The sequence below is a fragment of the Astatotilapia calliptera genome, chromosome 18, assembly GCF_900246225.1.
Source record: "Astatotilapia calliptera chromosome 18, fAstCal1.2, whole genome shotgun sequence".
NCBI lineage: Eukaryota > Metazoa > Chordata > Actinopteri > Cichliformes > Cichlidae > Astatotilapia > Astatotilapia calliptera.
The window spans coordinates 27786911-27808744 of record NC_039319.1 but is presented as its reverse complement, the minus strand read 5'-3'; the positions used below and the strand labels follow the sequence as shown (position 1 = coordinate 27808744).

At 41.3% G+C, this 21834-nt stretch overlaps 4 protein-coding genes across 5 annotated transcripts; 3 read left to right on the top strand and 1 right to left on the bottom strand.

The window, feature by feature from the left end:
- Window positions 1–935: 935 nt before the first annotated feature.
- LOC113010543 (zona pellucida sperm-binding protein 3-like) lies at window positions 936–3285 on the top strand. The gene is made up of 9 exons (XM_026149646.1): window positions 936–1029; window positions 1140–1324; window positions 1413–1516; window positions 1604–1695; window positions 1767–1947; window positions 2032–2134; window positions 2206–2294; window positions 2600–2691; window positions 2818–3285. Exons 1-9 carry the CDS (start codon window positions 963–965, stop codon window positions 2937–2939), a joined length of 1035 nt encoding a protein of 344 aa, XP_026005431.1. The 5' UTR covers window positions 936–962; the 3' UTR covers window positions 2940–3285.
- A 2554-nt stretch (window positions 3286–5839) lies between these two features.
- LOC113010553 (zona pellucida sperm-binding protein 3-like) lies at window positions 5840–7721 on the top strand. The gene is made up of 9 exons (XM_026149657.1): window positions 5840–5925; window positions 6022–6188; window positions 6265–6368; window positions 6473–6561; window positions 6639–6819; window positions 6903–7008; window positions 7091–7176; window positions 7307–7398; window positions 7466–7721. The coding sequence occupies exons 1-9, from the start codon at window positions 5862–5864 to the stop codon at window positions 7519–7521; spliced, it is 945 nt and encodes a 314-aa protein (XP_026005442.1). The 5' UTR covers window positions 5840–5861; the 3' UTR covers window positions 7522–7721.
- A 1467-nt stretch (window positions 7722–9188) lies between these two features.
- LOC113010960 (RING finger protein 212B) lies at window positions 9189–16006 on the top strand. Of its 2 annotated transcripts, XM_026150263.1 has the most exons (13): window positions 9189–9263; window positions 10273–10385; window positions 10514–10563; window positions 10657–10731; window positions 11402–11508; window positions 11600–11702; window positions 11781–11809; window positions 11890–11930; window positions 12043–12067; window positions 12148–12211; window positions 15427–15478; window positions 15612–15642; window positions 15762–16006. In XM_026150263.1, the coding sequence occupies exons 2-13, from the start codon at window positions 10286–10288 to the stop codon at window positions 15823–15825; spliced, it is 741 nt and encodes a 246-aa protein (XP_026006048.1). In that variant the 5' UTR covers window positions 9189–9263; window positions 10273–10285; the 3' UTR covers window positions 15826–16006. The 2 variants fall into 2 exon arrangements, with proteins under 2 accessions (XP_026006048.1, XP_026006049.1); XM_026150264.1 differs by lacking the exon at window positions 10657–10731.
- Window positions 16007–16158: 152 nt separating this feature from the next.
- homeza (homeobox and leucine zipper encoding a) lies at window positions 16159–19457 on the bottom strand. The gene has a single exon (XM_026150262.1). The coding sequence runs from the start codon at window positions 19433–19435 to the stop codon at window positions 17483–17485; it is 1953 nt and encodes a 650-aa protein (XP_026006047.1). The 5' UTR covers window positions 19436–19457; the 3' UTR covers window positions 16159–17482.
- Window positions 19458–21834: the final 2377 nt, after the last annotated feature.

The following is a 21834-nucleotide window of genomic DNA, read 5'->3' as shown; positions in this document are numbered from 1 at the left end:
CTGATGGCACTTTTCTGCATTAATGGTTTTGTCAGGATCCCCAACAGCAGTGGCTGAAATACTGACCCAAACAATGACAGAGCCTCCACCATATAGACACTCACTATTTCACCTCTCTCCTAACCTCCTCCATACATACAGACCATAATTCCAGTCAGAATGACTCATCACTCCAAGACCTGTTTCATTGATTTTCAGTCCAGTTGTTGAGCAATTTGGTATACCTCACCCCTTTCTTCCTTCCTTAAGAATGGCTTGTTGACGGCCACCCTTCCTAAGGAAATGACTTTCAGGTACTGAATACCAGCTGTAGATAATCTTTTAGTCCTCCCTCTTCTTCTCTTGTGCTCTAGCTGTTCATTAAGGACACTGCCCACTGTGCTAAAACTTTTCAGCTTTCTTTGGGAATTATGTTGTTGGTGCAAAAATAAAATTTTAGACAACTGCCAACTAAACGTGCACATGTAAGTTTACCTGATTAATGCTTTCTAGGATATTTCTTCCAAGTCTTGCATGTATGTCAACAAAAGTAAACTCAAATAAGCTTGTCAAGTTACTGATCCACATAGAGTTTGTAAGCTTTATGGAAAGTAATACTCTAAGTTTCAGTGGCCTATGATATGACACGTGTCACTTTCTTCTGTAAGACTGGGCATTTCCAAAGATAACTAGAAAAAACAAGTCTAACATTAATCTTTTCTCATGATGAAGAAAGATGCTGATTAAGAGGAAGGAAATGCGTTAAACTTAAATTCTGTCAAGCAAATGTAGTAAGAAAAAGAAATGTAAAAGTAAAGATACCACTCATTCAAGGTCCACCCGATCACACAGTGATGAGCTCATAGAGCACTCTGAGTCTGTGATTCGTGGGCTCTGCTTTCACACAGGTGTTGATGGTTGAGGTCATTAAGCAAGAAGTTCATAAAGCATGTTGGTCCCAATGTGTACAGGATTGTTTAGTCATGGGGACTCATCTCTACCTAGATTTGCTTGTCCTGGCTGTTTTTGCAATGACTGTTGCCAATGCAGGTATATATATTCTTTTTGGGGGAGGATTTCAGACATATAGACACAAATGCATATTTTTAAGTGTTTCTGTCCACATAAAAGATGACTGTGATTTTGTTTTATTTTTCCAGACATCAACGTGGTCTGTGCAAACAACTCCGTGAGGGTGACATGGAGGGTGAATGCGGAGCTGGTGCCGTATGCAGCTCGACTGTTTCTTGGAAACTGCATGGCATCTCAGTGGAAGGTTCTGCCCTCTGGAGAGGGGGAAGCACAGTTTAACTATACGTTTTCCGAGTGCAAGTTTACTAAAATGGTACTGTACTCTGAGAGATGCAACTTCAGTAGCTTCCACTCACTTGTGAGCTCTAATTTAATCGCTTGTTTGCTTTCCCGTCTTGCAGGTAAAGGGAAAACGCATATTCTATCAGAATGAAATGAGCTACAGGCCACAGACAAAGCCAAACCCTCCAGATTTTGTGCATCCCATTGAATGTGTTTACAGAAGGTTTGTGACACTTGTATTTTTTTCTCAAACTGAAATTGTATGAAATGTAGAATCTTGCCATTCTTAATATTTTTTTTTTTATTTCAGACCCAAGGATTGGATTCCCCGATTCGTGAACCCTGGATATGTGGTTTCCGAGGGTCACGGCAGGCTGGTCTTCCACATGGCACTTCTCAATGGTAACTTCTCACCATGCCAAATTACAAGCACGTGTTAAAACGCACACTACTTAGCATTTACTTTTCCACAGAGGAGCTATCAAGCATAGCAAAGACGAACATCATTCCTCTGGGCTCCCCCATGCCAATATGGGCAGCAGTGGAGCAGAAGTCTCATCAGCCACTGCTGTTGCTCATGGAGGAATGTGTCGCAGCCCCCACAGCTGAGCTGCGGCCCGGCAGCCAGGTTTACCCAATCATTGGAAACAAGGGGTAGGGTTCCAGTACTGTTCAGACTTTGTACTCAGTGTAGTGGAAACGATGCGTATTGGTAATCTGACTTACCAATTTCTCCAGGTGTCTTTTAGAAAGCAAAAAAGAAAATTCGATGTTTCTGCCTCGGTACCACTCGTCTTCAATCATCCTCTACCTCCAGTCCTTCAACTTTGGTTTTAGAGAGGTGAGAACAGGTTAAATTATTTCAAGAATAAATATTTAAAGGAACTTTAATTCGAGCCCTGTGTTCCTCAGGTGTACATCCACTGTAAACTGGCTGTGTGGGATCCTCAAAATTTTGCCGAAAGCAAGAAGGCCTGTCATTATATAAAGGGAACTAACAGGTGATTATTGAGTTCAACAACTTGTACTTCACAAGTCTTTTACCTTTTTTCCTCAGTCTCTGGATAAATGGAAATGACATTACTGTTACACTCATTTAATAAGCTTTTTAGCATCGGAACTCTTAAAAAAGAGATTTACTTAAAGTGTTCAAGTGTTCTTGAGCAAAATTGTACTTAACTGTATTTCATACTGCTGAACTACAGGGTTTTGTGTTTTAATTCTTCATTTAACAGGCTGAACACTGCTTGCTGAATATGGAAGTTATGCTCCACATGACTGCTTTTCTTTTTGTCCCCATCTCCAGATGGGAGCTGCTTGATGACCCATCCCGAAGCTCCCTCTGTAACTGCTGTGACTTGAGCTGCAAGTCTCGGTCCAGGAGGGGTGTTGAATGGGGTAACCTCATGTGTCTTTAATGTGACTGCATGCTATCAGACCTGTACTTTCAAAGGGATTCAAATGACATCTGCTTTAAAGAAGCGGGCTGTGCTTCACCACTCATGAATTCAACTCTCCTTGCAGCATCAGACGGTCCGAGTCACAATTCTGTGTTGGGACCCCTAATCATTGTGGACCAATCTGACTTGAGGGACAGTGACACAATGATGGAGTCTGCCACTACAGCTGACCCACAGCTCAAATAAGCTGTGCGACGAAGCTTGGTCAAAACGGATATCGACTGCAGTATGACTGAAGGATCTGATGGCGGATAACCTCCGAGGACGTCACGATTGTGTGATTTTTGTTTTGCGTATTCATTATTCTGGGGTTTTTGCTGTAAAATGATACTTGTTCTTGATATAACTAAAACATTGTAAACTCTTACTTGTTCTGTCAAACACCAGCCATTTTTATGTGATACTGCTGCTTTTCAGAGATGCTGTGCATCAGTAGGAAGGTGGGCCCTACTGTCAAATGCCTTCTAAATGTAAAAGTCACATTTCTGGAATTGCATTTGAATCCAATAAATGACTATTCTGTATAAACTGACAGTGTGTGCTCTTCAGATACTTGTATTTTCAAAACCTCATTTGGTGTATCACTATTGCCTCGGAGCAAGAAGGTCCTTGGGTCAAAACAATAAGCTGGGGCTTTACTGGGGTCCGTTCTTCGTACCTCGCTTACTACATCCAAGATCAAATCATCGCGCTAACTTTGAGCGAACACACCTGTTGTTGACGATTAGTACAGCTGGATGAAGTAATGTGAGATCACTGGGTGGCTTAACAGGGGCTACGCATCGATAGTAGAAACATTGATCGGCAACCCTTTGGTCGCGAAAATGTCGAAGGAGCGCGCTCAGTATTTTTCGGCAGCAGAGCAAGAACTCTTGATTGAGGGATTTCACGAGTTTCAGAGTTTAATTAAAACGCAAGGGAACACTGCAAAGGCTGCAAAAGCAAGGAGAGAGGGCTGGCAGAAAGTTGCTGACAAATTAAACTAGTAAGTCATTTAATAATAATAAAAATAATAATGGATTGGATTTATATAGCGCTTTTCAAGGCACCCAAAGCGCTTTACAATGCCACTATTCATTCACTCTCACATTCACACACTGGTGGAAGCAGCTACGGTTGTAGCCACAGCTGCCCTGGGGCAGACTGACAGAAGCGAGGCTGCCATATCGCGCCATCGGCCCCTCTGGCCAACACCAGTAGGCGGTAGGGTAAATTTATTATATTACACTATATTATATTATATTATATTACATTATATCCTCTTTCACATTAGAGCCACGACAGGACCCACTAGAACATGGGAACAAGTAAAAGTGAAATATAATATTCTACAGAATGGTAATATTTATCACTTATATTGCTTTTAGTCTCTTGAAAAGAGTCCCTGAAATAATCTGTTTGTTTATAACAGCAACCAAGAAAAGGGCAGAGCAAAAAAAGACAGGTGGTGGTCCTGCACCCCCTCGTCAACAAGTTGGTTAAGTAAATAATACCCTCACGGGAAAATCGATATCTCTCAATGAGCACACTGTCGCGCTGAGCTAAAGGATCCTGTCTGTCCCGCAATATACGCTGAATTCTGAGGACTCTCCTTATCAGTCTTGCACCTTCCGCAATGGGCTGCTCGCGTATACGGACAGGACATGGCTGCGGCAGACTTCCCAAATCCACCTTCGCTTTTATAGCCGTGGTCTCTCATCTTGATTACACGAAGTAATTTACAATTACAACTCTAAAATATGAATTACATCTGAAATAATCAAATACATGAAATAGAATGATTAATAGTACATTTCCCTTTTTTTAGGAAATGACCTGTATGTATCTGTATGGAATCAATAAAAGAATCAAATCCATTGTCTTTAGTTACATTGATAATATTTATTTATGGAAAAACAGTGGTTAAATATCGCTGTTGCTTTCTTATACATGAAGCGGACATACCTGAGTGGCCGCGATCTAATCCTGTTTACATAAAGTGAGCCTGCTCCCGAGCAGGTTTACGCTTACGGATCTGTTGCTATGACAGCAAGTCCCGGATGAGCTTCGGAGATCACGCGAAATCGTCAACAATCAAATCCAGCTAACTTACTTAGCGAGGTACGAAGAACGGACCCCTGAAGTTGACTTGCATGTGTTCAGTTTCCTTGTGGATATTCTTGCTTCTTCCCACACTTCAAATGTGTGAGCGTTAACAGGTATGAATAGTTGTCTTTCTCTATTAGCTCTGACTGGCTCAGCCCCTCTACAACCATGAATTAAACTGGATGGATGTTTTTCTGAGCTTGGTGATCAGTCTTGGTATAATATTTGACTGTATATGCGCACACACCCCCACCCCTCTGCTCCATATTGGAAAATTAAGGCTTTTCCATCTGAGAGGCATCCCTCTCATTTGGACTACACTGCAATTGACTTTACTGTCTCTTGCTTGTGCAGCTTTTCCTTGGGTCCTCACAACCACCTGTTTTAGCTTCTCTCTGAGATTCAGAATTGATTTCAAAATCCTCCTGTTTGTTTAGTCATTCATGGTTTAACTCCTTCCTACATCTCTGACCTCTTAGAGCCCTGTGATGCTCCAGGTCCCTCCAATCAGACCGTCAGATGTTTCAGACTGTCCCTCAATCTAGAGTTAAACTCAGACATTTTTTGCCCCCACACTGTGGAACAGCATTCCAACATTAAAACTAGATTTAAAACTTATTTTTATTCCCTGGCATTTGACTCTGTCTGAGTTTAATACTAAAGCTCTCTGTGAGATGACGTGAAACAAGCCGGCTGTAAATGTTCCGGTTTTGTTTTCTGAATTTGACTGTCTAGATCTGAAATTGCCTCATACTGATATAACATCTCGTTACCTTCTCAGACTACAGTACTACTGCTTTCATGATCGTAATGTGATGTGAAACTGACTAAACTGGACAAATATTAAGATTTGCATCATGTGACTCACATCACATCAAAATCAACTGAACTCTTTATTGCAAACACCTTGTTGCTGCTGCACCTGTAGCTGCGAACACACAGCAGGTGAACCTGGTTTTGTTGATTAGCCTGTAGTAAGAGAATAAAAACACCAGTGGCACCAGCACCAAGTGTTCAGTCATCATGGCCTCCCTTTGGTATTGTGTAGCTGTTTTGGGCCTGGTGGCAAGAGGTTCAGTAAATGCAGGTAATGTCTAAATGAGAAATAGCTTCTTTTTTAGAATTTAAGGGTAAGAATTTTATGTTTTTAATTATCCCCTTTGCTGCCTCCCTCTCTACTTAGACATGAAACTGGATTGTAAAGGTGGTTTTGTGACACTGGTGTGGACAGACGGTAGATCTCAGATGGACACTTCACTGCTCCGTCTGGGCAGCTGCTTTCCCACAAGCCTCACAGACAGGGAAGCTGTTTTCACTGTGGACTTCAATGACTGTAACTTCAGGAGGCTTGTGAGTAGCCCAGAACTATGTGCATGAAAGAACAGTCTATCCCTACAGGTTGGTGACTCATCTTTCCTCCCCACAGGTTACTGGCAAACGACTAATCTACGCCAATGACCTGACGTACATTACCCCACCTAATTCTGTCATCCCTTCGTACATTGACTTGATTGTCTGTGAATTTGAGAGGCAAGTGGACATGTTGTAACATGGAATGCTGAACAAAAAAGCAAATGTATGTTTAATTAAAAAAAAAAAAAAAAAAATGCAACCTTTTAACCTGTTTCATGCAGGCCCAGAGATTGGTACCCCCTGGTTTATGAGCCAGTGTTTAGTACCTATGGTTTAGAAGAACTAGTATTTCATATTGGACTCATGAATGGTGGGTATCTGAAAGTGCCTGAAAATAGAAGCAGTCGTAAACATTCCTGCGACTCACCTTGTTCTGTGTAAATCTAGCTAACTTTTCAGGCCCTGCTGAATCTACAAGATTCCCTCTGGGCTCAATCATCGCCATCATGGCTAGCGTGGAGCAGCAGACCCATCAGCCATTGCTGCTACTCATTGATGAATGTGTCGCTGCCACCACACCTGAGTTGCAGCCTGAAAGTTCTCTATACCCATTAATCACCAACAAGGGGTAAACTTGTGCTATCAAGAAGCACTGACTTGGGTATTCTTGTTGACTAGACCTTGAAATAATCTGTTTCTCTTGAACCTCAGATGTCTTGTCGACAGTAAGAAATCGCGCTCAAAATTTGAACCCAGGCAAAAGACTTCAGAGATCCGGCTATCCCTTCAAGCCTTCAAGTTTGCTGTGGGAGGAGAGGTAAATGTCTTTAACTGCAAGAACTGAATGTAGGAAACGAAGCAGATTGTTGGTTAATCGTGGAATACTATACATCCTGCAGGTGTTTATTCATTGCAGCCTTGTGGCTTGGGATCCCAACGGACTTGGCAATACTAAGAAGGCCTGCCACTACATCAAAGATTATGGGTAAAACGCATACTTGACTCTGTAGTTTGTAGTACTGGATATGTTGTAGTTCAGCTTGAATGCTGAGCTATGACTAAATTGTCCTGGAATCGGCAGAAGCTCAGTGATTATTTCTTCCTGCCTACTTCAGTTGGGAGTTGCTTGACGACCCTTCACACAGCAGTCTATGTGACTGCTGTGAGTCCAGCTGCAAGGCCAGAAAGACGAGGGATCTAGTGACAGGTATACATTTCTACACTTTTATAACTGTGCTCTTGCTGTACAGGACTCAACACTGTTTTTTCCACAGGGAAGCATGGTGCAGTACAAAACGTAGTCCTTGGTCCACTCACTATCACAGATTAGAATGAGTCACTAAGGCAAGCTTCTCCTTGAAATAGTGGTACAGACATCCTCTTCTCGGACGGCTCTCAAGAATGGCTCCATCCATGTGACTTCAGGCTCAACTGAGGTTTTTAACTTCCAGGCTGTCGGTGCTTCTTTGCATTTCAGATCTGTGCAATTGTATCAAAGCTGCGTAAATAAATGACTTTCCTTTAAGAATTCATGGGTGTCTTTTAATTCAGTTATTCAAAAATGTACTGAGCGATCAATGTTCAAATACAAACTAGCAAAATCCAAAGGCATGCATTTTGCAACTAATGGGACAACTAATTCTAAGAAAGCTGTAGGGGAGTTGACTAAAGACTCCAGTACATGGAATAAAAGTGACTATAAACGAGGCTTGTAAAATTTTATTTTTAAATATGCTATATGAATTCTAGGCAATACCACCAGCATACTTGAACTGCTGTCCACGCAAGAAGCAACACTGACAGTCAATTTCACATGCTGTTGTGCAAATGGAATAGGCGAAAGGTGGGAAATGGGCAATTAGCAAGACCTAGGTTCTGCAGGTGGTGACAGCAGACCACTTCTCAGTACCTATGCTTTGGTCACTTTTGAATGCTGGAGGTGATTTCACTCTAGTGGTAGCATGAGATGGCATCTACAACCCACACAAGTGGCTCAGGTAGTGTGTGTGTGTGTGTGTGTGTGTGTGTGTGTGTGTCTGCTTAAACAATCAGAAACGGACTCCATGTGCTCGCCAGAGGTAGCCTGACTGCCATTGGGTACAGAGAGGAGATCATCAGAACACTTTGGAGACCATATGCTGGTGCAGTTGGCCCTGGGTTCCTCCTAATGTGAGACAATGCTAGACCTCATGTGGCTGGAGTGTCAGCAGTTCCTGCAAGAAAAAGGCATTGGTGCTATGGACTGGCCTGCCCGTTCCCAGACCTGAATCCAATTGAGCACTCTTGGACACGTCTTGCTCCATCCACCAACGCGACGTTGCACCACAGACTGTCCATGAGTTGGCAGGAACTTTAGCCCAGGTCTGGGGAATTCCTCAGGAGATCATCTGCCAGCTCATCAGGAGCATGCCCAAGCGATGTAGGGAGGTCATACAGGCAAGTGGAGGCCACACACACTGAGCCTCATTTTGACTTGTTTTAAGGACATTACATTAAAGTTGCATCAGCCTGTAGTGTGTTTTTCCACTTTCATACTGAGTGTGACTCCAAATCCAAACCTCCATGGGTTGCTAAATATGATTTCCATTGAAAATTTTTGTGATTTTTGTTGTCAGCATATTCAACGGTGTAAAGAACAAAGTATTTAATAAGAATATTTCATTTATTCAGATCTAGGATGTCTTATTTTTGTGTTCCCGTTATTTTTTGAGCAGTGTATTTCTAGAGAGATTCCTGGGAACAGAGGGCACTTACAAGCTTCACAGCGTCCTCGTGTTCCTCACGTCTTATGTTAATCGGACAGGAAATTCTTCCGAATATTTATAGCCAAACAGTGATTAAACTGGAGATGGTAGGCATGATATCCTTGACTGCTGTTTGAGAAGCAGAACTTGTGTATAGTAAATCCTAGCACGGTCTTATTCTAAACGTTTCCACTTCGGAGAAAGTGTACGTAATACAGACTTCACGTACGTCACCATTCATTAGCCAATCACAACACAGACCGGGTTCCCGAGGCGGGGACTGCTGAGCTAACTGCTCCTGTGTCAAAGCAGCGGCTCCGTGTAGCAGGTAAGGTTAGAAAGACACCTAAAAAAAAAAAAAGGAAGCCAATATGAGGGTCCTTTCTTTTTAGTGTTTTGCCAGTGTCCAGTGTTTCCAGTTGTTTGGCTGATTGAGCGCCGTTTTCTACAACTTAAGCTAATTAGCTAGCAAGCTAATACTTTGTGACAGTTTGAGTTTAACTTAGTTTTCAGTGAGTAAAGCCATTTTTTTAGCTTAATGTCAGAGTCACCTTTGTAGTGAGTAATTGAGGAAACTGAGAGGGATTCATTGAGAATATATTTTTAAATTACTTCTGTTCAGTATTTTTTTTTAAATGAAGGGATACAAATTGATAAGTTAATATAAAGACTGAAATATGCATTGTTAAGCTCGAATAAAATCCTGACGTCTCTCGTGAAAGCCTCTGCAGACTGAGTATTTTGATTAATAAAGTTTAAAAAAAAAAAGATTCCACTGTACACGCAGGAATGACGTTAAAGCATACACAGAAGGAAATAAAAAATCCCCTCAAAATGTTTTGTTAACCAACCACTCCCAGAAGAAAAACATGCTCTACCACAGTTGGACATGTTTCATCTGAAATTACTATTCTTGGGCTTCCTCTTCTCATGCTACTCCTTTTCCATCACCTTTTATCCTTCCTACCTTTGAACTCTGGTTTGGCTTTTATGTAATTATTTCATGTGAGTAATTTTGAGTTGTGTGCAAGACAACACATAAGTTCTGTTTCTAAGTTGGACTACCTGCAGCTACCAGTGTGTAATATGAGGACGGAAAAAAAAAAGCTGTACAAAAAGAGTGTGGTATAAAATTTTGCACTGATGGGGGTCTTGCAGATAATAAGATCGCAGCTGTTTTTTTAAGAGTCCCATGAAACTATTAAAGACAGGTGCGTGTGCAACAGTTTATTCTGGCTCAAAAAGAAGGGGAGGTAAATAAGGGCCAGTTCTTCTGCAGTAAACTGGGCAATAACCTTGTGTCTGTTTGATTGTTTTGTGTGTATGTGTGTGTTTAGGAAACACACAAAAATGGTCTGGTTCCACTGTAACCAGTGCTTCAAAAGAAGAGGATCCACGTTTGCCGCGTCCAGCTGTGGCCACATTTTCTGTGAAGCATGCGTTAAATCAAGTGAGAGAGTTCATTTGCTTCTGAGCTGTAACTAGACTTCCTCATGAGTATGTCTCCACTGTGATGCAGTGCAACTCAAAGTTTGAGGCTGCTAAACACCCCCCCCCCCCCCCCCCCATCTGCTTTAGATCCGTGCACTGTATGTGGGGCCAGCTGCAGCTATCTGGCTATCAATGAGGTTGGTGAGTCTGACGTAATCAGAGCAGCTTACTGTTTGACTTCAATTCAGACATCCAACATTCTTTGTCATGTGGATGTATTTCTGCTTCAGATGAAGCCGCAGGAAAAAATGTTTTTCAACGACCCAGTGAAGCTCATCCAATCACGGCTAGAGCACATGTGTCAGGTCTGTCCCTGCCAGGCAGCATGCACTTCAAGGGATGATCTGATATTGTCGTGTTGGTGTTGTTCCCACATCATCATAATAAATGTTGTTTCAGGTTCAACATTGCAAGTGACCAATCACATTGTTGTGACGTAATACTTTTGCAAGCCAAGCCATTCATTCATTTATGAAATTCCAATGTTGCAAGGACAATATGTATAATGCTTACCGTTTATTAAAGAACAGCATCCTGAAATGCAAAGAATTCAAATTGCTGGATCGGCGGACAGAGGCGGTTTCTCGCAAGTTATGTAGATTTTTATTTACAGTGTTTTTTCCAAACCCGCAAAAGTATTACGTCACAACAATGTGATTGGTCACTTGCAATGTTGAACCTGGAACAACATTTATTATGATGATGTGGGAACAACACCAACACGACGATATCAGATCGTGCCACTTCAAGCCCCATTGCCTCTGTGCCTTTTAATTGTTATAGCGGGTTGTTAAATACCTGTGTATGCAGTCAATTACTATTAACTTGGTATGTCATTAGCTACAGATTGAAAAATGAAATGCATCTCTCTGCTATGATTATTTGGGAAACTCGGAGCTATTACCCACTAGTCAAACTTGATTTGTTCATTTTTCACAGAATTATCATTTAGTAACAATGTCTTCATGTTCCCAGATTGTCATCTTTCAGCAGATGCAGATGGAGAGAGTCATGGCACAATTCAAGCACAAGTCTGCTGAATTGGAAAGACGCCTTAAAGAAGTCACCGAGCAGAGTTACAGGTGATTTTAATGTCTGCTATTATTTCCTCTGTGGCAGTGTAAATAAAACCATCCAACTGCAGTGATTTTCTTCTTCTTCTGTTATTTCAAGGCAACTCTCAGACCTGCAAAGAGAGAATGCTGACTTAAAAAAGCAGCTTTTAGAGGTGAAGAAAGAAACTATGGAATTTAAAAAGCCACTTTCACAATGGAGGGTAAGTCTTCAAAAGCCTAATTTTTAAAACAAGAGTACCAAAAAGATTCATCTGAATGAATCTTCTTCTGCTCTGCAGCTCTCTCCAGGACAATTTCAAACTGAAGGGTAAAAGTTCTTTTTCATTTTAACATGTTCACTTCATTTGTAGTTTTTAAATGAAGCAGTAATAACCCATTCATTTACAGAACTCAGAGGATGTCCCTCCCTGTGGCTGTCACCTCCCCAGGTAACCCCAGTGATTTGTGTTGATTGAAGTGTTACAGTTTAACCGCTGATGCTTAGTTTAATCGTTTCTGGTTCATGTTCATGTTGAGCTTGTGTTTTTCTTTTTTTTCTAGTTACGCCTCGTTCAAGAACCATGAGGTAAGCATCTTATTGTCATGTTGTAGTTGATTTCTTTCTTTGTATCATGTGACTGTTCAAATATGATATATGTGTGTCAGTCATATAGGCTCAGCAGAGTCCCAGAGGTGGAACATGCACAGAGGTCCTAGTCTCTCCCTCAATGTAAGTCTCCAGTTTTACCCAGTGTATTATTTTATTGAACCTAAATTTAATGACCAAATATATCAGACTAAAATTTCATATAAATGTGTGCTCGCAGTGCACTTGTGAAGGAAATACAGATCAAAAGTGAAAATATATCAAGACATGTTTGTCTTAAAAAATAACTGTAAGGTAAAAAGTATTAGATTGAGTTTGACAACTATGATTATATTATAATAATAATAAACCTATATAATACAACTATTATTATATTATATTTATTATTTTATAATTATTTGCTCTCCTATGAAAATTGACAATTTTTTAAAAATAATTTCCCAAGTGCTGTTAAACAAAGAAATGCATTTCTATCACAGCTTATTCAAACTTTCTAATTTTATTTAGGATCCCTACATTATTTTACTTTGCACACAGAAACACAATTACATCACAGACACCAAAAACTACCAGATCAGCATTATTACCTCTCCTTATAATAGCTAATAGTCAGTTACTCAGATAAATTGTATTTTATTTATATGGTACCAAATTACAAAAGTCACCTTGAGGCACTTTATATGCCGCGACTGATTGGAAATAAGGGGAGAAGGACGGGGCAAAAATTGCGCTGTGGAAGAGAGCCAGAGAGGAATAATGACTAATAATTAAATGCAGAGTGGTGTGCAAACACATAGTGAGGGGGAAAGGTGAGTGACGAAGAAACACTCAGCCCATCATGGGAAGCCCACCAGTGCAGCATAACGAAGGGAGGATTCTGGGTCACCTAATCCAGCCCTTACTATAAACTATCAAAAAGGAAAGTTTCAAGCCTTTAAAAAGGATTCTCAGAAAAAGTTACTTTAAGCTCCTAAGACCCAAACTCTTTCATGGCATGCATTTTTAATATCTCTTTCCGATTTGGGCTGATTGGCACCTGATGAATGTAAAAATAAAGAATTGTCTTTTTACCTGATGTCGTTTCTGATAAAAATGATAAGAGGACATTCGTTTTAAATTTCAATAGAACAGTGGCAGTATAATGTCCTTGTAAGTGGATATCAGGCCCTTGTAGAGCAAAATTTAGTATTGTGGTCTAGACCAGTGGTTCTCAAACTGTGGTACGCGTACCACTAGTGGTACTTGGGCTCTCTCTGGTGGTATGTGGGAAATCTCCCAGTTTTTTAAAGATTAAATAATATACCATTGTAGAGGTATGCAAAGACGACACGAAAGTTCCCGAGGCTCTTCTGGGAGCCGGAGCCAGAAGAGCCTTGAGAGCGGTGTATTTCGCTTGGGTGGGCGGATCCTGGAGGAGGGTCATCACACAGCGGGTAGACAGCGAGGCCACCACATGATGCTATTTCGTGTCGTCGGCTGAAACGCCACGAAGAGCAAAGTGAGCTTTGACGTGCACGAACCACGAAGGAGGTTCAGCAGCTTAACCGCCACAGCAAAAATTAAGACATACAGCTCTGCTATCACTTCCGACATAAATGAAGACAGAAAACTAAACAGCAGTGGTGTTTGTAAGGTTACTGAAGTTGGGCTAGCTGGTATATAATGATGTGTGGGCTACACCGCTATGGTTAGCATAATATAAACACAGTAATACTGGAGGATGAACTCCAGTAAATGGACCAAACTTCAGACAGGAGAACAACTGCAATATAAGGCTAGTCATTAATATACTGCTGCATGGGCTGGGCTGTTGTTACATCGTAAGGTTTTTTAAAACTGAGCTTTAAAATGAATAGTGATGATAAAAACTGAGAGAGGCCAACAGTGATAACTTTTTTTATGGGCTTGTTCAGATTAAATAGAACAAGATACAAAGCATTAAAACATGTTAAAAACACAGCAGACATAATAAATGAAGAGTAGTTTGGACCCGGAAGCAGGTTTCATCAGGTCTTCACTTAAAGATTGGACATCCCACCTGCTGTGAATGTTTTAATACAGTACAGCTGGTATTATTATCACTCGTCACATCCTGTTTATGACAGTTAAAATAAATAACATTCATATAAGATTTAAAATTGTCTTGTGTAAACTGCATGTGGTGTTAAATAGGCCTATACTACTGTACTTCAATTTCGGCCGTAAGGGTGGTACTTCAAGAGCCATATATTTTATGAAGTGGTACTCACTGTGAAAAGTTTGAGAACCACTGGTCTAGACACCCCAAAATGTGATGTCTATATATGTGGATGCCAGGTCCTAGTAGGTTAAATTTCATAGGAGAGCTAATAATTTGTTCTCATCTGTTTCGTAAATAATGTTGAATGCAGTCAGCTTTGTGAGCATTTTCAGGCTCCAGCTTTAACTGCCAAGCAGCAGTTTCTGTTCTCAAGGCATAAACTTACCATCTTCATCATCAACGTCATCTTTAGGGTTTACACAAGTGTATTTCAAGCCCAGCTGGGCTTAAATTAACCCCCTTCCTTGGTTTAAACATCACGGATTTGAGCTACAACTGTTAATAAACCTAATGTGTCGTCTCATCTACTGTCACCACACAAATAAGAGCTGCCTGGAAGGGTTAGTTGAACTATGAAGCTAAAAGGCACAGCTTAAAAGCGGGTTTTCTACTTTCTGTGTCCCTGAGTCCAAGGACGCTTAGGTGTCTGTGACATACAGTAAGCACGAGGGTCCACATGCCTGTCTGTTTTTTGAGGGGGGTTTCTGTGTCTGTGGAGACTCATCTGTGGAGAATTTACATTACTATGCACCAGGCACACATGTGCCCAGATGTAAAGCAGGAATGTCTAATCGGCTGTCGTTTCTCCAGCTGTCTGTGCCCACAGCCGACTATAAACCAGGCAGTCACACTTAATGATCTAAATGTTTTTGCTTGTTTGTTTGTTGTTGAATTGTTTTGGGGTTTGTTTGTTTTTTTTTGGGGGGGGGGGGGGGGGGGATTATGTGTTTGAAATTACTAAAGATTTGACTAAACCTGTAAACATATAAGTCTGTCTATGGACCTGTACGCAATTGTTGAAGTGGCTGAGTTGCTGATAAAATAAGGGAATGGTGTTTTCCTTCATGGTACCTCCATGATAAAAAACGAGCTTCCATGAGATATAAAACCTGAAAGTTTTTTTCACTCATTACCAAAAATCAGCTTTAACAAGTACATCAAGTATTTTGCTATTAAAACTACTGAAGGTTCCATTTAGAATGTTGAAGTTACAAAATTAAAAACCAAAGGAAACTTTCTTGTGCTTGTGTTTTGTCAGAGTCCTGGATCAGCTGCTTCAGTTTCCAGCCATAGTTCTCTTCATGAATACAGTAAGTGTGGCTGCAAACACACTCTTTTAGCTCTGCCATGGATGCTGTGATCAAACTGGAAAATGTGCTGTATCAAATTGGATACTGTGCGCCTCCAATCCCCAATCAAAATCTTTCTCTTTGTTTTAAAAAGGAACACCTACATCATTAAGCACACCTACCAGGTGAGGGAAAAGTTACCTGGCAGCTACTTACAAATTCTAACTTTTATCAAACATTGTAGCAGATTTATAAAAGCTTTTGATATTTTCACGTTACTGAGTCAGTTCATTTTCATCCCCAGAACCCAGACTCCTGGTCTTTTACAGTTCATAAGTGGATTATCAGTTCAGTCACCTAGGCACTGATTAAATGTCTATTTACACCCCTGGATGCGTTCATTAGTTGAGATTTGTGCATTAGGACTATGAAATTGTTGTGTGGTTTTGCCCTGATAACAAAAAGGCATGTATAAATTGTTTTACTTTTAATGGAAGTTGATATTACTATGTTGTTCTGTTAAGGAATTAAACTGACAACTTAGTTGGAGTCATCGTAATCTTTCTGCAAGTACACTGCTGATGCATTAATTTCACGTGGTTCACACTCACAACAAAACTTAACATGGATTAAAAATAAATAGTCAGATATATTCATAGAGTACATTGAACAACAACAACAAAAAACTTTGCACACAGTTATAAAGGTCAATGCTTTACTGGTTTCCAGTGACACAAATGTGCAAATAAGAAGTTTTCCAACAAGGGGGGGGAAAAAAAAAAGAGAACATCAACCAAGGAGGACACTACATGTTATGAACATTTCCCCAAAGTATGACACATTAGCTTTTTCCTGACTAACAGGATGACAAAACAAAGTGATGCACACTGCTTCGTAACATTTCCAGCCTTTGTCCAGGCATTTCTAAGAAACTAAACGGACTCTGTTTAAAGCCCACTTCATTCTTGGTATGTCAACTAAAACATTTTTCATCTCTCAAACACAGCCATGAAGGAAATAACTAATAAATACATAAACTGATAAGACAATTTGATAATGCTTGGGTTATGAATCATAATGTTATCTGAAAAACAAAACTTCTTTGGATTACACAGTACTGTTTTTGTCTATATTATAAACCTGAAAGTTAACTACTAAGACAGAATAGGGGTGGGGGGTGGAACCAAAGAAAAAAACAAAAAAACCCCAAAACTGAATCAATGAGTGGGTTGGTGTTTGTATGCCATTGATGTGTCTGCTGCTTCTTAGTACTGTTGACTGTTACTGTCACAAAGGTGCACTTGTATGCAAGCTATTTATTTACTAAGAATTACAGCAGAGAGACTAAATGGATATTGAGGAATGTGTTTCAAAAATACGCTGTAGCTATTAAATTTAGCTGTATTTTCTGTAACTTAAAAAGAAAAGTGAGGAGTTTAAAAGTATCAAGAACAACACTGTACAATTAGGAATTTATGTTCTGTGAAATAATTGGATTTAATTAACATAACGGCAGCAGGATCATAAACCAAAGTGCAAGACATCAATTTAAAGTGTACATGTCCAGTGTGCTTTTCATGATGAGGACTTGTTGGCTATAAAGGAATGGTTACACACAGTGATCAGTCAACAAATTTGTCAATGTAGACATTTTATGGAGCAGTAGGTTGTTTGCTACAGTCAGGTACCAAATGTACAACCAATTTAAATTATAAAACTACATAATATACTAGAAATTCTGTAGTGATATCTAAACAAAAATAATAAGCTCAAAAAATAAAGCAAACCAGTGTACAAGTTGCTGCGCTATTTACAGTAATGTAGGCAGCACAATGGTATTTCAAGTCCAAATATATTAGGGAAAGCAGGGAATGCAGCACATATAAAACACAAACCTCACTTTGGGCTTGTAGTGGGAAGACTGAATGTTACAAACCTGCTCAGTTAAAGCAATATTAACCAAAGTAATATTTATGCTTCATGGTGCAAATTATTTGAAGAGCACCTCAACTTGTAGAAATGTTATTAAGTAACAACAATAGATTCCTGCTCAGTTTCCCCAACGTCCTGAGCTGCAAACCAATCCCGCACCTGCTGGTAGCTCATTCTCGATTTCTTGCATAGAGAATCAAGGTCTTTTTCATGTAGTGTGCCATTTGAAAGGTAATAGTTAACCAACGGCTGGATATCTGGGGAATCTGCACTCCTTCCATTTGCTTGAGATTTTCGTTTACGGCTACCCCCGGGCCGAGAGGATGTTCCACTTCCGTTTGTTAAACCGCAGCTGCTTTGCTGGGAAGCCAGCTCTGCCAAGAACTGATCACGGACCCCCTTTACCCAGCGCAGCTGGCCATTTTTGACAGCATAGCGTGTGTCCCCAAACCACTGAATAACATCTGCCCGTGGCAAACCAGTAAGCTTAACAAGTTCAGTGTAGTCTTCACTCTTAGGCCATTGGCAACGCAAGAAATGCTGCTTTAACACATCCAACTGCTCCTTGGTCTTTCTTGGTCGCCCAGCAGGAGTGAGGGCAGGGGATGTAGATGTGGAGGGACTGGTTTTGGCTGACTGGCCTAGCTTCTTTGATGTGGTGATTTTATTTGAAAATGGTTTGTTAGGTGAGACAGACAATGGTGGGCTGTCTGAGGGGGAAGAATAAGGAGAGTATTTGGATATACTTAATGGTTCCAGGGGAACATCTGGCTCAATCTTGCAAGTCTTTGTCAACTGTAAGGGTCGTTCATCACACTGTTCCTCATCTTTGAAAGTGTCTCCTTCCCCTGAAAGATCCTCAACAACATCGTGCCCTTGTGCCTCAAGAACCCTTTCCCCAAATGCCTCCAGGCTATTTGACAAAAAGGTCTGGAAGAAGTGTGAATTTCTAATCCCATTGCTACGTGCTGGCTCATGGCCTTTCGCCCCATTCAGCTGACGAGACTTTTGAGTAATAAGTGGAAGAGGCTGAGACTGTTGATCATGTTTACTTCCCACAGCAGCTTGCTGAGAAAAGTTCTGGGCTGCTGCCAGGCTTCCTCGACCGACGCGCAGCTGGTAACGACTGTCACTGAACCATTTACGAATGTCGTTACGGCTCAGCCCCGTTTCTTCCTGCAAGCGTCTAAGCTCTGCCTCTGCAGGCCAGTTCTCTCTTAGAAAACTTTTGCGAAGGGCAGCAAGCTGAGCTTTAGACTTTTTGTAGCGTCCATGGCGGTGCTGTCGTGGAGAAGAGTCTGAAAGGTCAAAGGAAACATCGGCTGCTGGCGTGTCTGCTGGTGGGTGGTAGAAGTACGAATCCTGAGGCGGTGGGAGGGTTGAGCTGAAACACGGTGTGCTGGATTTGGCTGGCTTGTATGAATCTAGTGACTCACACTTTGGGCCGTTTGTCTGAGGTGGGTAGTTAGAAAGAGCACTCTCCTCTTCTTCACTATCCTTGTCTTCAATTATCAATTCCTCATAACTTGTGTTGTTTTTCATTTTGTCTTCCTCATTTGTTTCAATTGAGTCATCACAAAGCTCCGGCACTGCCAGCTTTCGCCGTGTCTCCTCAATTTCTTCCGAGGACCAGCTAATTCCATATTTAATTCTCTGCACCATAAACCACACTTTAACTTTGTCCAGTGGCAAGGCACAGACCCGGGCTAGAGCGCTAACCTCCCGAGACGACGGGTAGGGAAATAAGTTGAAGGCTTTGACCAGCTCTGGGATGGTGTCGAGTTCACGGGTCTGATCAGACTGTGTCCATACCAGTTTCAGTCCCTCTGACACTAGAGGCAGGCACACAACAGAGTTGTGGTTGGTGGTGAAACTAGCCACCCCACTTGTGTTGCTTTCAGCTGAGCAGGGAGAGTCACGCAAATCCTTGGATGAGCATTTGGATTCAAGGTTTTCTTCACATTCTGTCTTTACTTTTTCTTCTAGCATCTCCTTCATGTCCAAAGGTAGTCCATGTCTGCCGTTATGTTCAGTGTATGTAGCCATCTGGGCTATCAAAATGTGTGCTTTCACCTAGAAAAGAATCAGAAACCATAATTTAGTATTGTGCTTTTCCCAGCTGCCAAACTGTTTAAACTAAAGACAAGATCATCGCAAAAGGAAGGCCTACGTCCTCTCAAGAGTACAGACTCAGATGTTTTAAGATCGCCATGTTCTCATTCATTCTCAAAGTCAATTATGGGACAGCTGCCACCCCCACCCTGCTCTCCTTATTCTGAACTCTCAATGAAACTAGTGGTACACTCTATCCAGACTGGGTCTCCCCTCCCCCAGAGTGTGATGGCTGACTTTTGTTTTGTATGAGTGGGGGGACTGGCTGCAAAGGGTGGGGGCAGAATGAGCAATCCATCACAGTCTGCTTTCTCGCCCCTTCCCACTCAGGCTTTGTTCCACTTCCAAGTTCTCAGTTCGAAGAGATAAGTGTAGCCTCTTCACAAAGGCAGCCACCAAAACATTTGCATCGTCGTACTCGAGTCTAAGTCCAGACACACTATTAACAATCAAATATTCCTAGTTAAAGTAGTTCTAAGGTGATTAATACCATTATTATCAAATTGCTTTTAAGCAACAGGTGTTGCTTCCAACTATTCACAAAAGCTTCTATTACATACATGAAAGAGTGATTCAGTATAAGTGCTAGACCACTGTTTGACATTTTGTCCCACTGCAGTCTTTATTCAATTATATCAATCAGGGGTGGAGACACCTCACAACGTACAGTTTCATAATATGAAGGCTACTCTTAATTTGGAAGGCTCTAATCTTCATTTGGAAGAGCAATAGTTGCGCATTTAGTTGCGAGGTTAAGCCACTGCCGGCGATTAGGTCGCCTGAACCACAAAAGAAATGCTGAAGTGTAACACAAACATTAGCTAACAATTATGAACTCACTGAATTACTCATTGGTGGTAGACTAAACCCACGGGGATGAGATAATGTGGCGACCCCCACAATCTTTTTTTTTTTAAATATATATTTCATGTCTTACTCATCCCCCTACCCGCTAAACCGTTGGGAGTTTAGACACCATGTTTTTGTTTTCGCAGAAGAAAAAGCTCCAAAAGTTCAAAAATGTTGACCGTGTCAGCTACAATAGCAGTCCAGCGTCTCCCCCCCTCTTTATGGCGTACTAACTAAAACGCTTCACACTGCACAGGCGCACTTCGTCGTCAGACACGCTTCAGTGAAACATAAAAATAAACTTACCAAAAAATGCCAAACAAGCCCTTTTTTTTATTCCCGAGGTCCGTTTGAGCGAAAGGAAAAGCGAAGAAAATCAGGTTTCCCCCCTGGCACCTCGCTTTATATGGCCGAAGTTTAAAGGCAGAGCTGGGAAACGATACCGTCCGTCCGTTTGTTTGACCCTTGTCTTATTTATCAAGCACCTCGACGGATTACGGTCAGGATACAAAGATCCGAGGCGACCAAGTTTGTCGCGTTTTCTAGGAGTTCAGTCGTCGGCTAATTCCTGCCGAAGACGGCACAAAGCTCCAATCCGTGAGACTCTCAATCCGAGCCGCCGTTATTTCGTGCCACTCGGTCCTCCCGTTGTTGCTTTTGTTCTTTAACTGTGAAGTGGTTCCCCTGTCCGGCCAGATCGAGGCGAGGCGGAGCTGAGGACCAGGAAGACCAGAAGGCCCAACTGACTCTCCAACAGTGACGGCGGGGTGTGGGTGTGCCAGTCCATGAAAAGCAGGCCTTGGATTGGAGGGAGGAAACGCCTGTATAATATATCACTAACAGTAGGCTAAACAGTTTCACGTCAACCACCCATCAGAGCTCCCCTCCGCCCTCCCGCTGTCCTAAGCGGCCGACAAAAATTTGATGTGATTTCCGACTACAGTCATGTTGGTAAATTTGATCATTTGGTCATCCATCAACTCTCCCCGCCTGACTTGGAGTACTTCTCGTCAGCATCTTTTTTTGTTTGTTTTCTCTTCCAGGAACTCCCGTTAGGAACCGGCTCTTTGATCCTGGTTTTACAAACTATTTAGGATCCTTACCTTTGGCCATCTGTGGGTTTACAAGTTAACGAAACACAGAGAAATGAAGTAGAACAGTTCACTGAATATTTAATATTTAGTAAACACAACAACTCGCATTGCACAGACTTGATTTCGGTATATATATTTTTAAAGTGGCTCTGTGTGAACTCGCAAACTAACAACAGAAGTAAGGGTTTATCTTACTGATGTACACGTGTTTGAAGTTCTTGAGTTCATGGTCTACACTTATCTCTGAACAGCTGTCACGTTTCACACCTCTCATGTTTTGTGACTTCACCTTGTAACACTGTTGTGTTAATAAAGTCTGTCCACAGATGAAATTCACAGAAACACTGTTCAACATTCTCAAAACCATCTTTGTGATACTTGCAACTGCAG

Excerpts from the sequence above, each read along its gene's own strand:
- LOC113010543 (XM_026149646.1), top strand. The coding sequence starts at position 963 with ATGGGGACTCATCTCTACCTAGATTTGCTTGTCCTGGCTGTTTTTGCA. Across the intron at positions 1,325-1,412 it reads AGTGCAAGTTTACTAAAATG|GTAAAGGGAAAACGCATATT; the intron begins GTACTGTACTCT and ends CCCGTCTTGCAG. Across the intron at positions 2,692-2,817 it reads CAGGAGGGGTGTTGAATGGG|CATCAGACGGTCCGAGTCAC; the intron begins GTAACCTCATGT and ends CTCTCCTTGCAG.
- LOC113010553 (XM_026149657.1), top strand. The coding sequence starts at position 5,862 with ATGGCCTCCCTTTGGTATTGTGTAGCTGTTTTGGGCCTGGTGGCAAGA. Across the intron at positions 6,369-6,472 it reads ATTGTCTGTGAATTTGAGAG|GCCCAGAGATTGGTACCCCC; the intron begins GCAAGTGGACAT and ends TGTTTCATGCAG. Across the intron at positions 6,820-6,902 it reads CCATTAATCACCAACAAGGG|ATGTCTTGTCGACAGTAAGA; the intron begins GTAAACTTGTGC and ends CTTGAACCTCAG.
- LOC113010960 (XM_026150263.1), top strand. The coding sequence starts at position 10,286 with ATGGTCTGGTTCCACTGTAACCAGTGCTTCAAAAGAAGAGGATCCACG. Across the intron at positions 11,931-12,042 it reads TGTGGCTGTCACCTCCCCAG|TTACGCCTCGTTCAAGAACC; the intron begins GTAACCCCAGTG and ends TTTTTTTTCTAG. Across the intron at positions 15,643-15,761 it reads TCATTAAGCACACCTACCAG|AACCCAGACTCCTGGTCTTT; the intron begins GTGAGGGAAAAG and ends TTTCATCCCCAG.
- homeza (XM_026150262.1), bottom strand. The coding sequence starts at position 19,435 with ATGGCTACATACACTGAACATAACGGCAGACATGGACTACCTTTGGAC.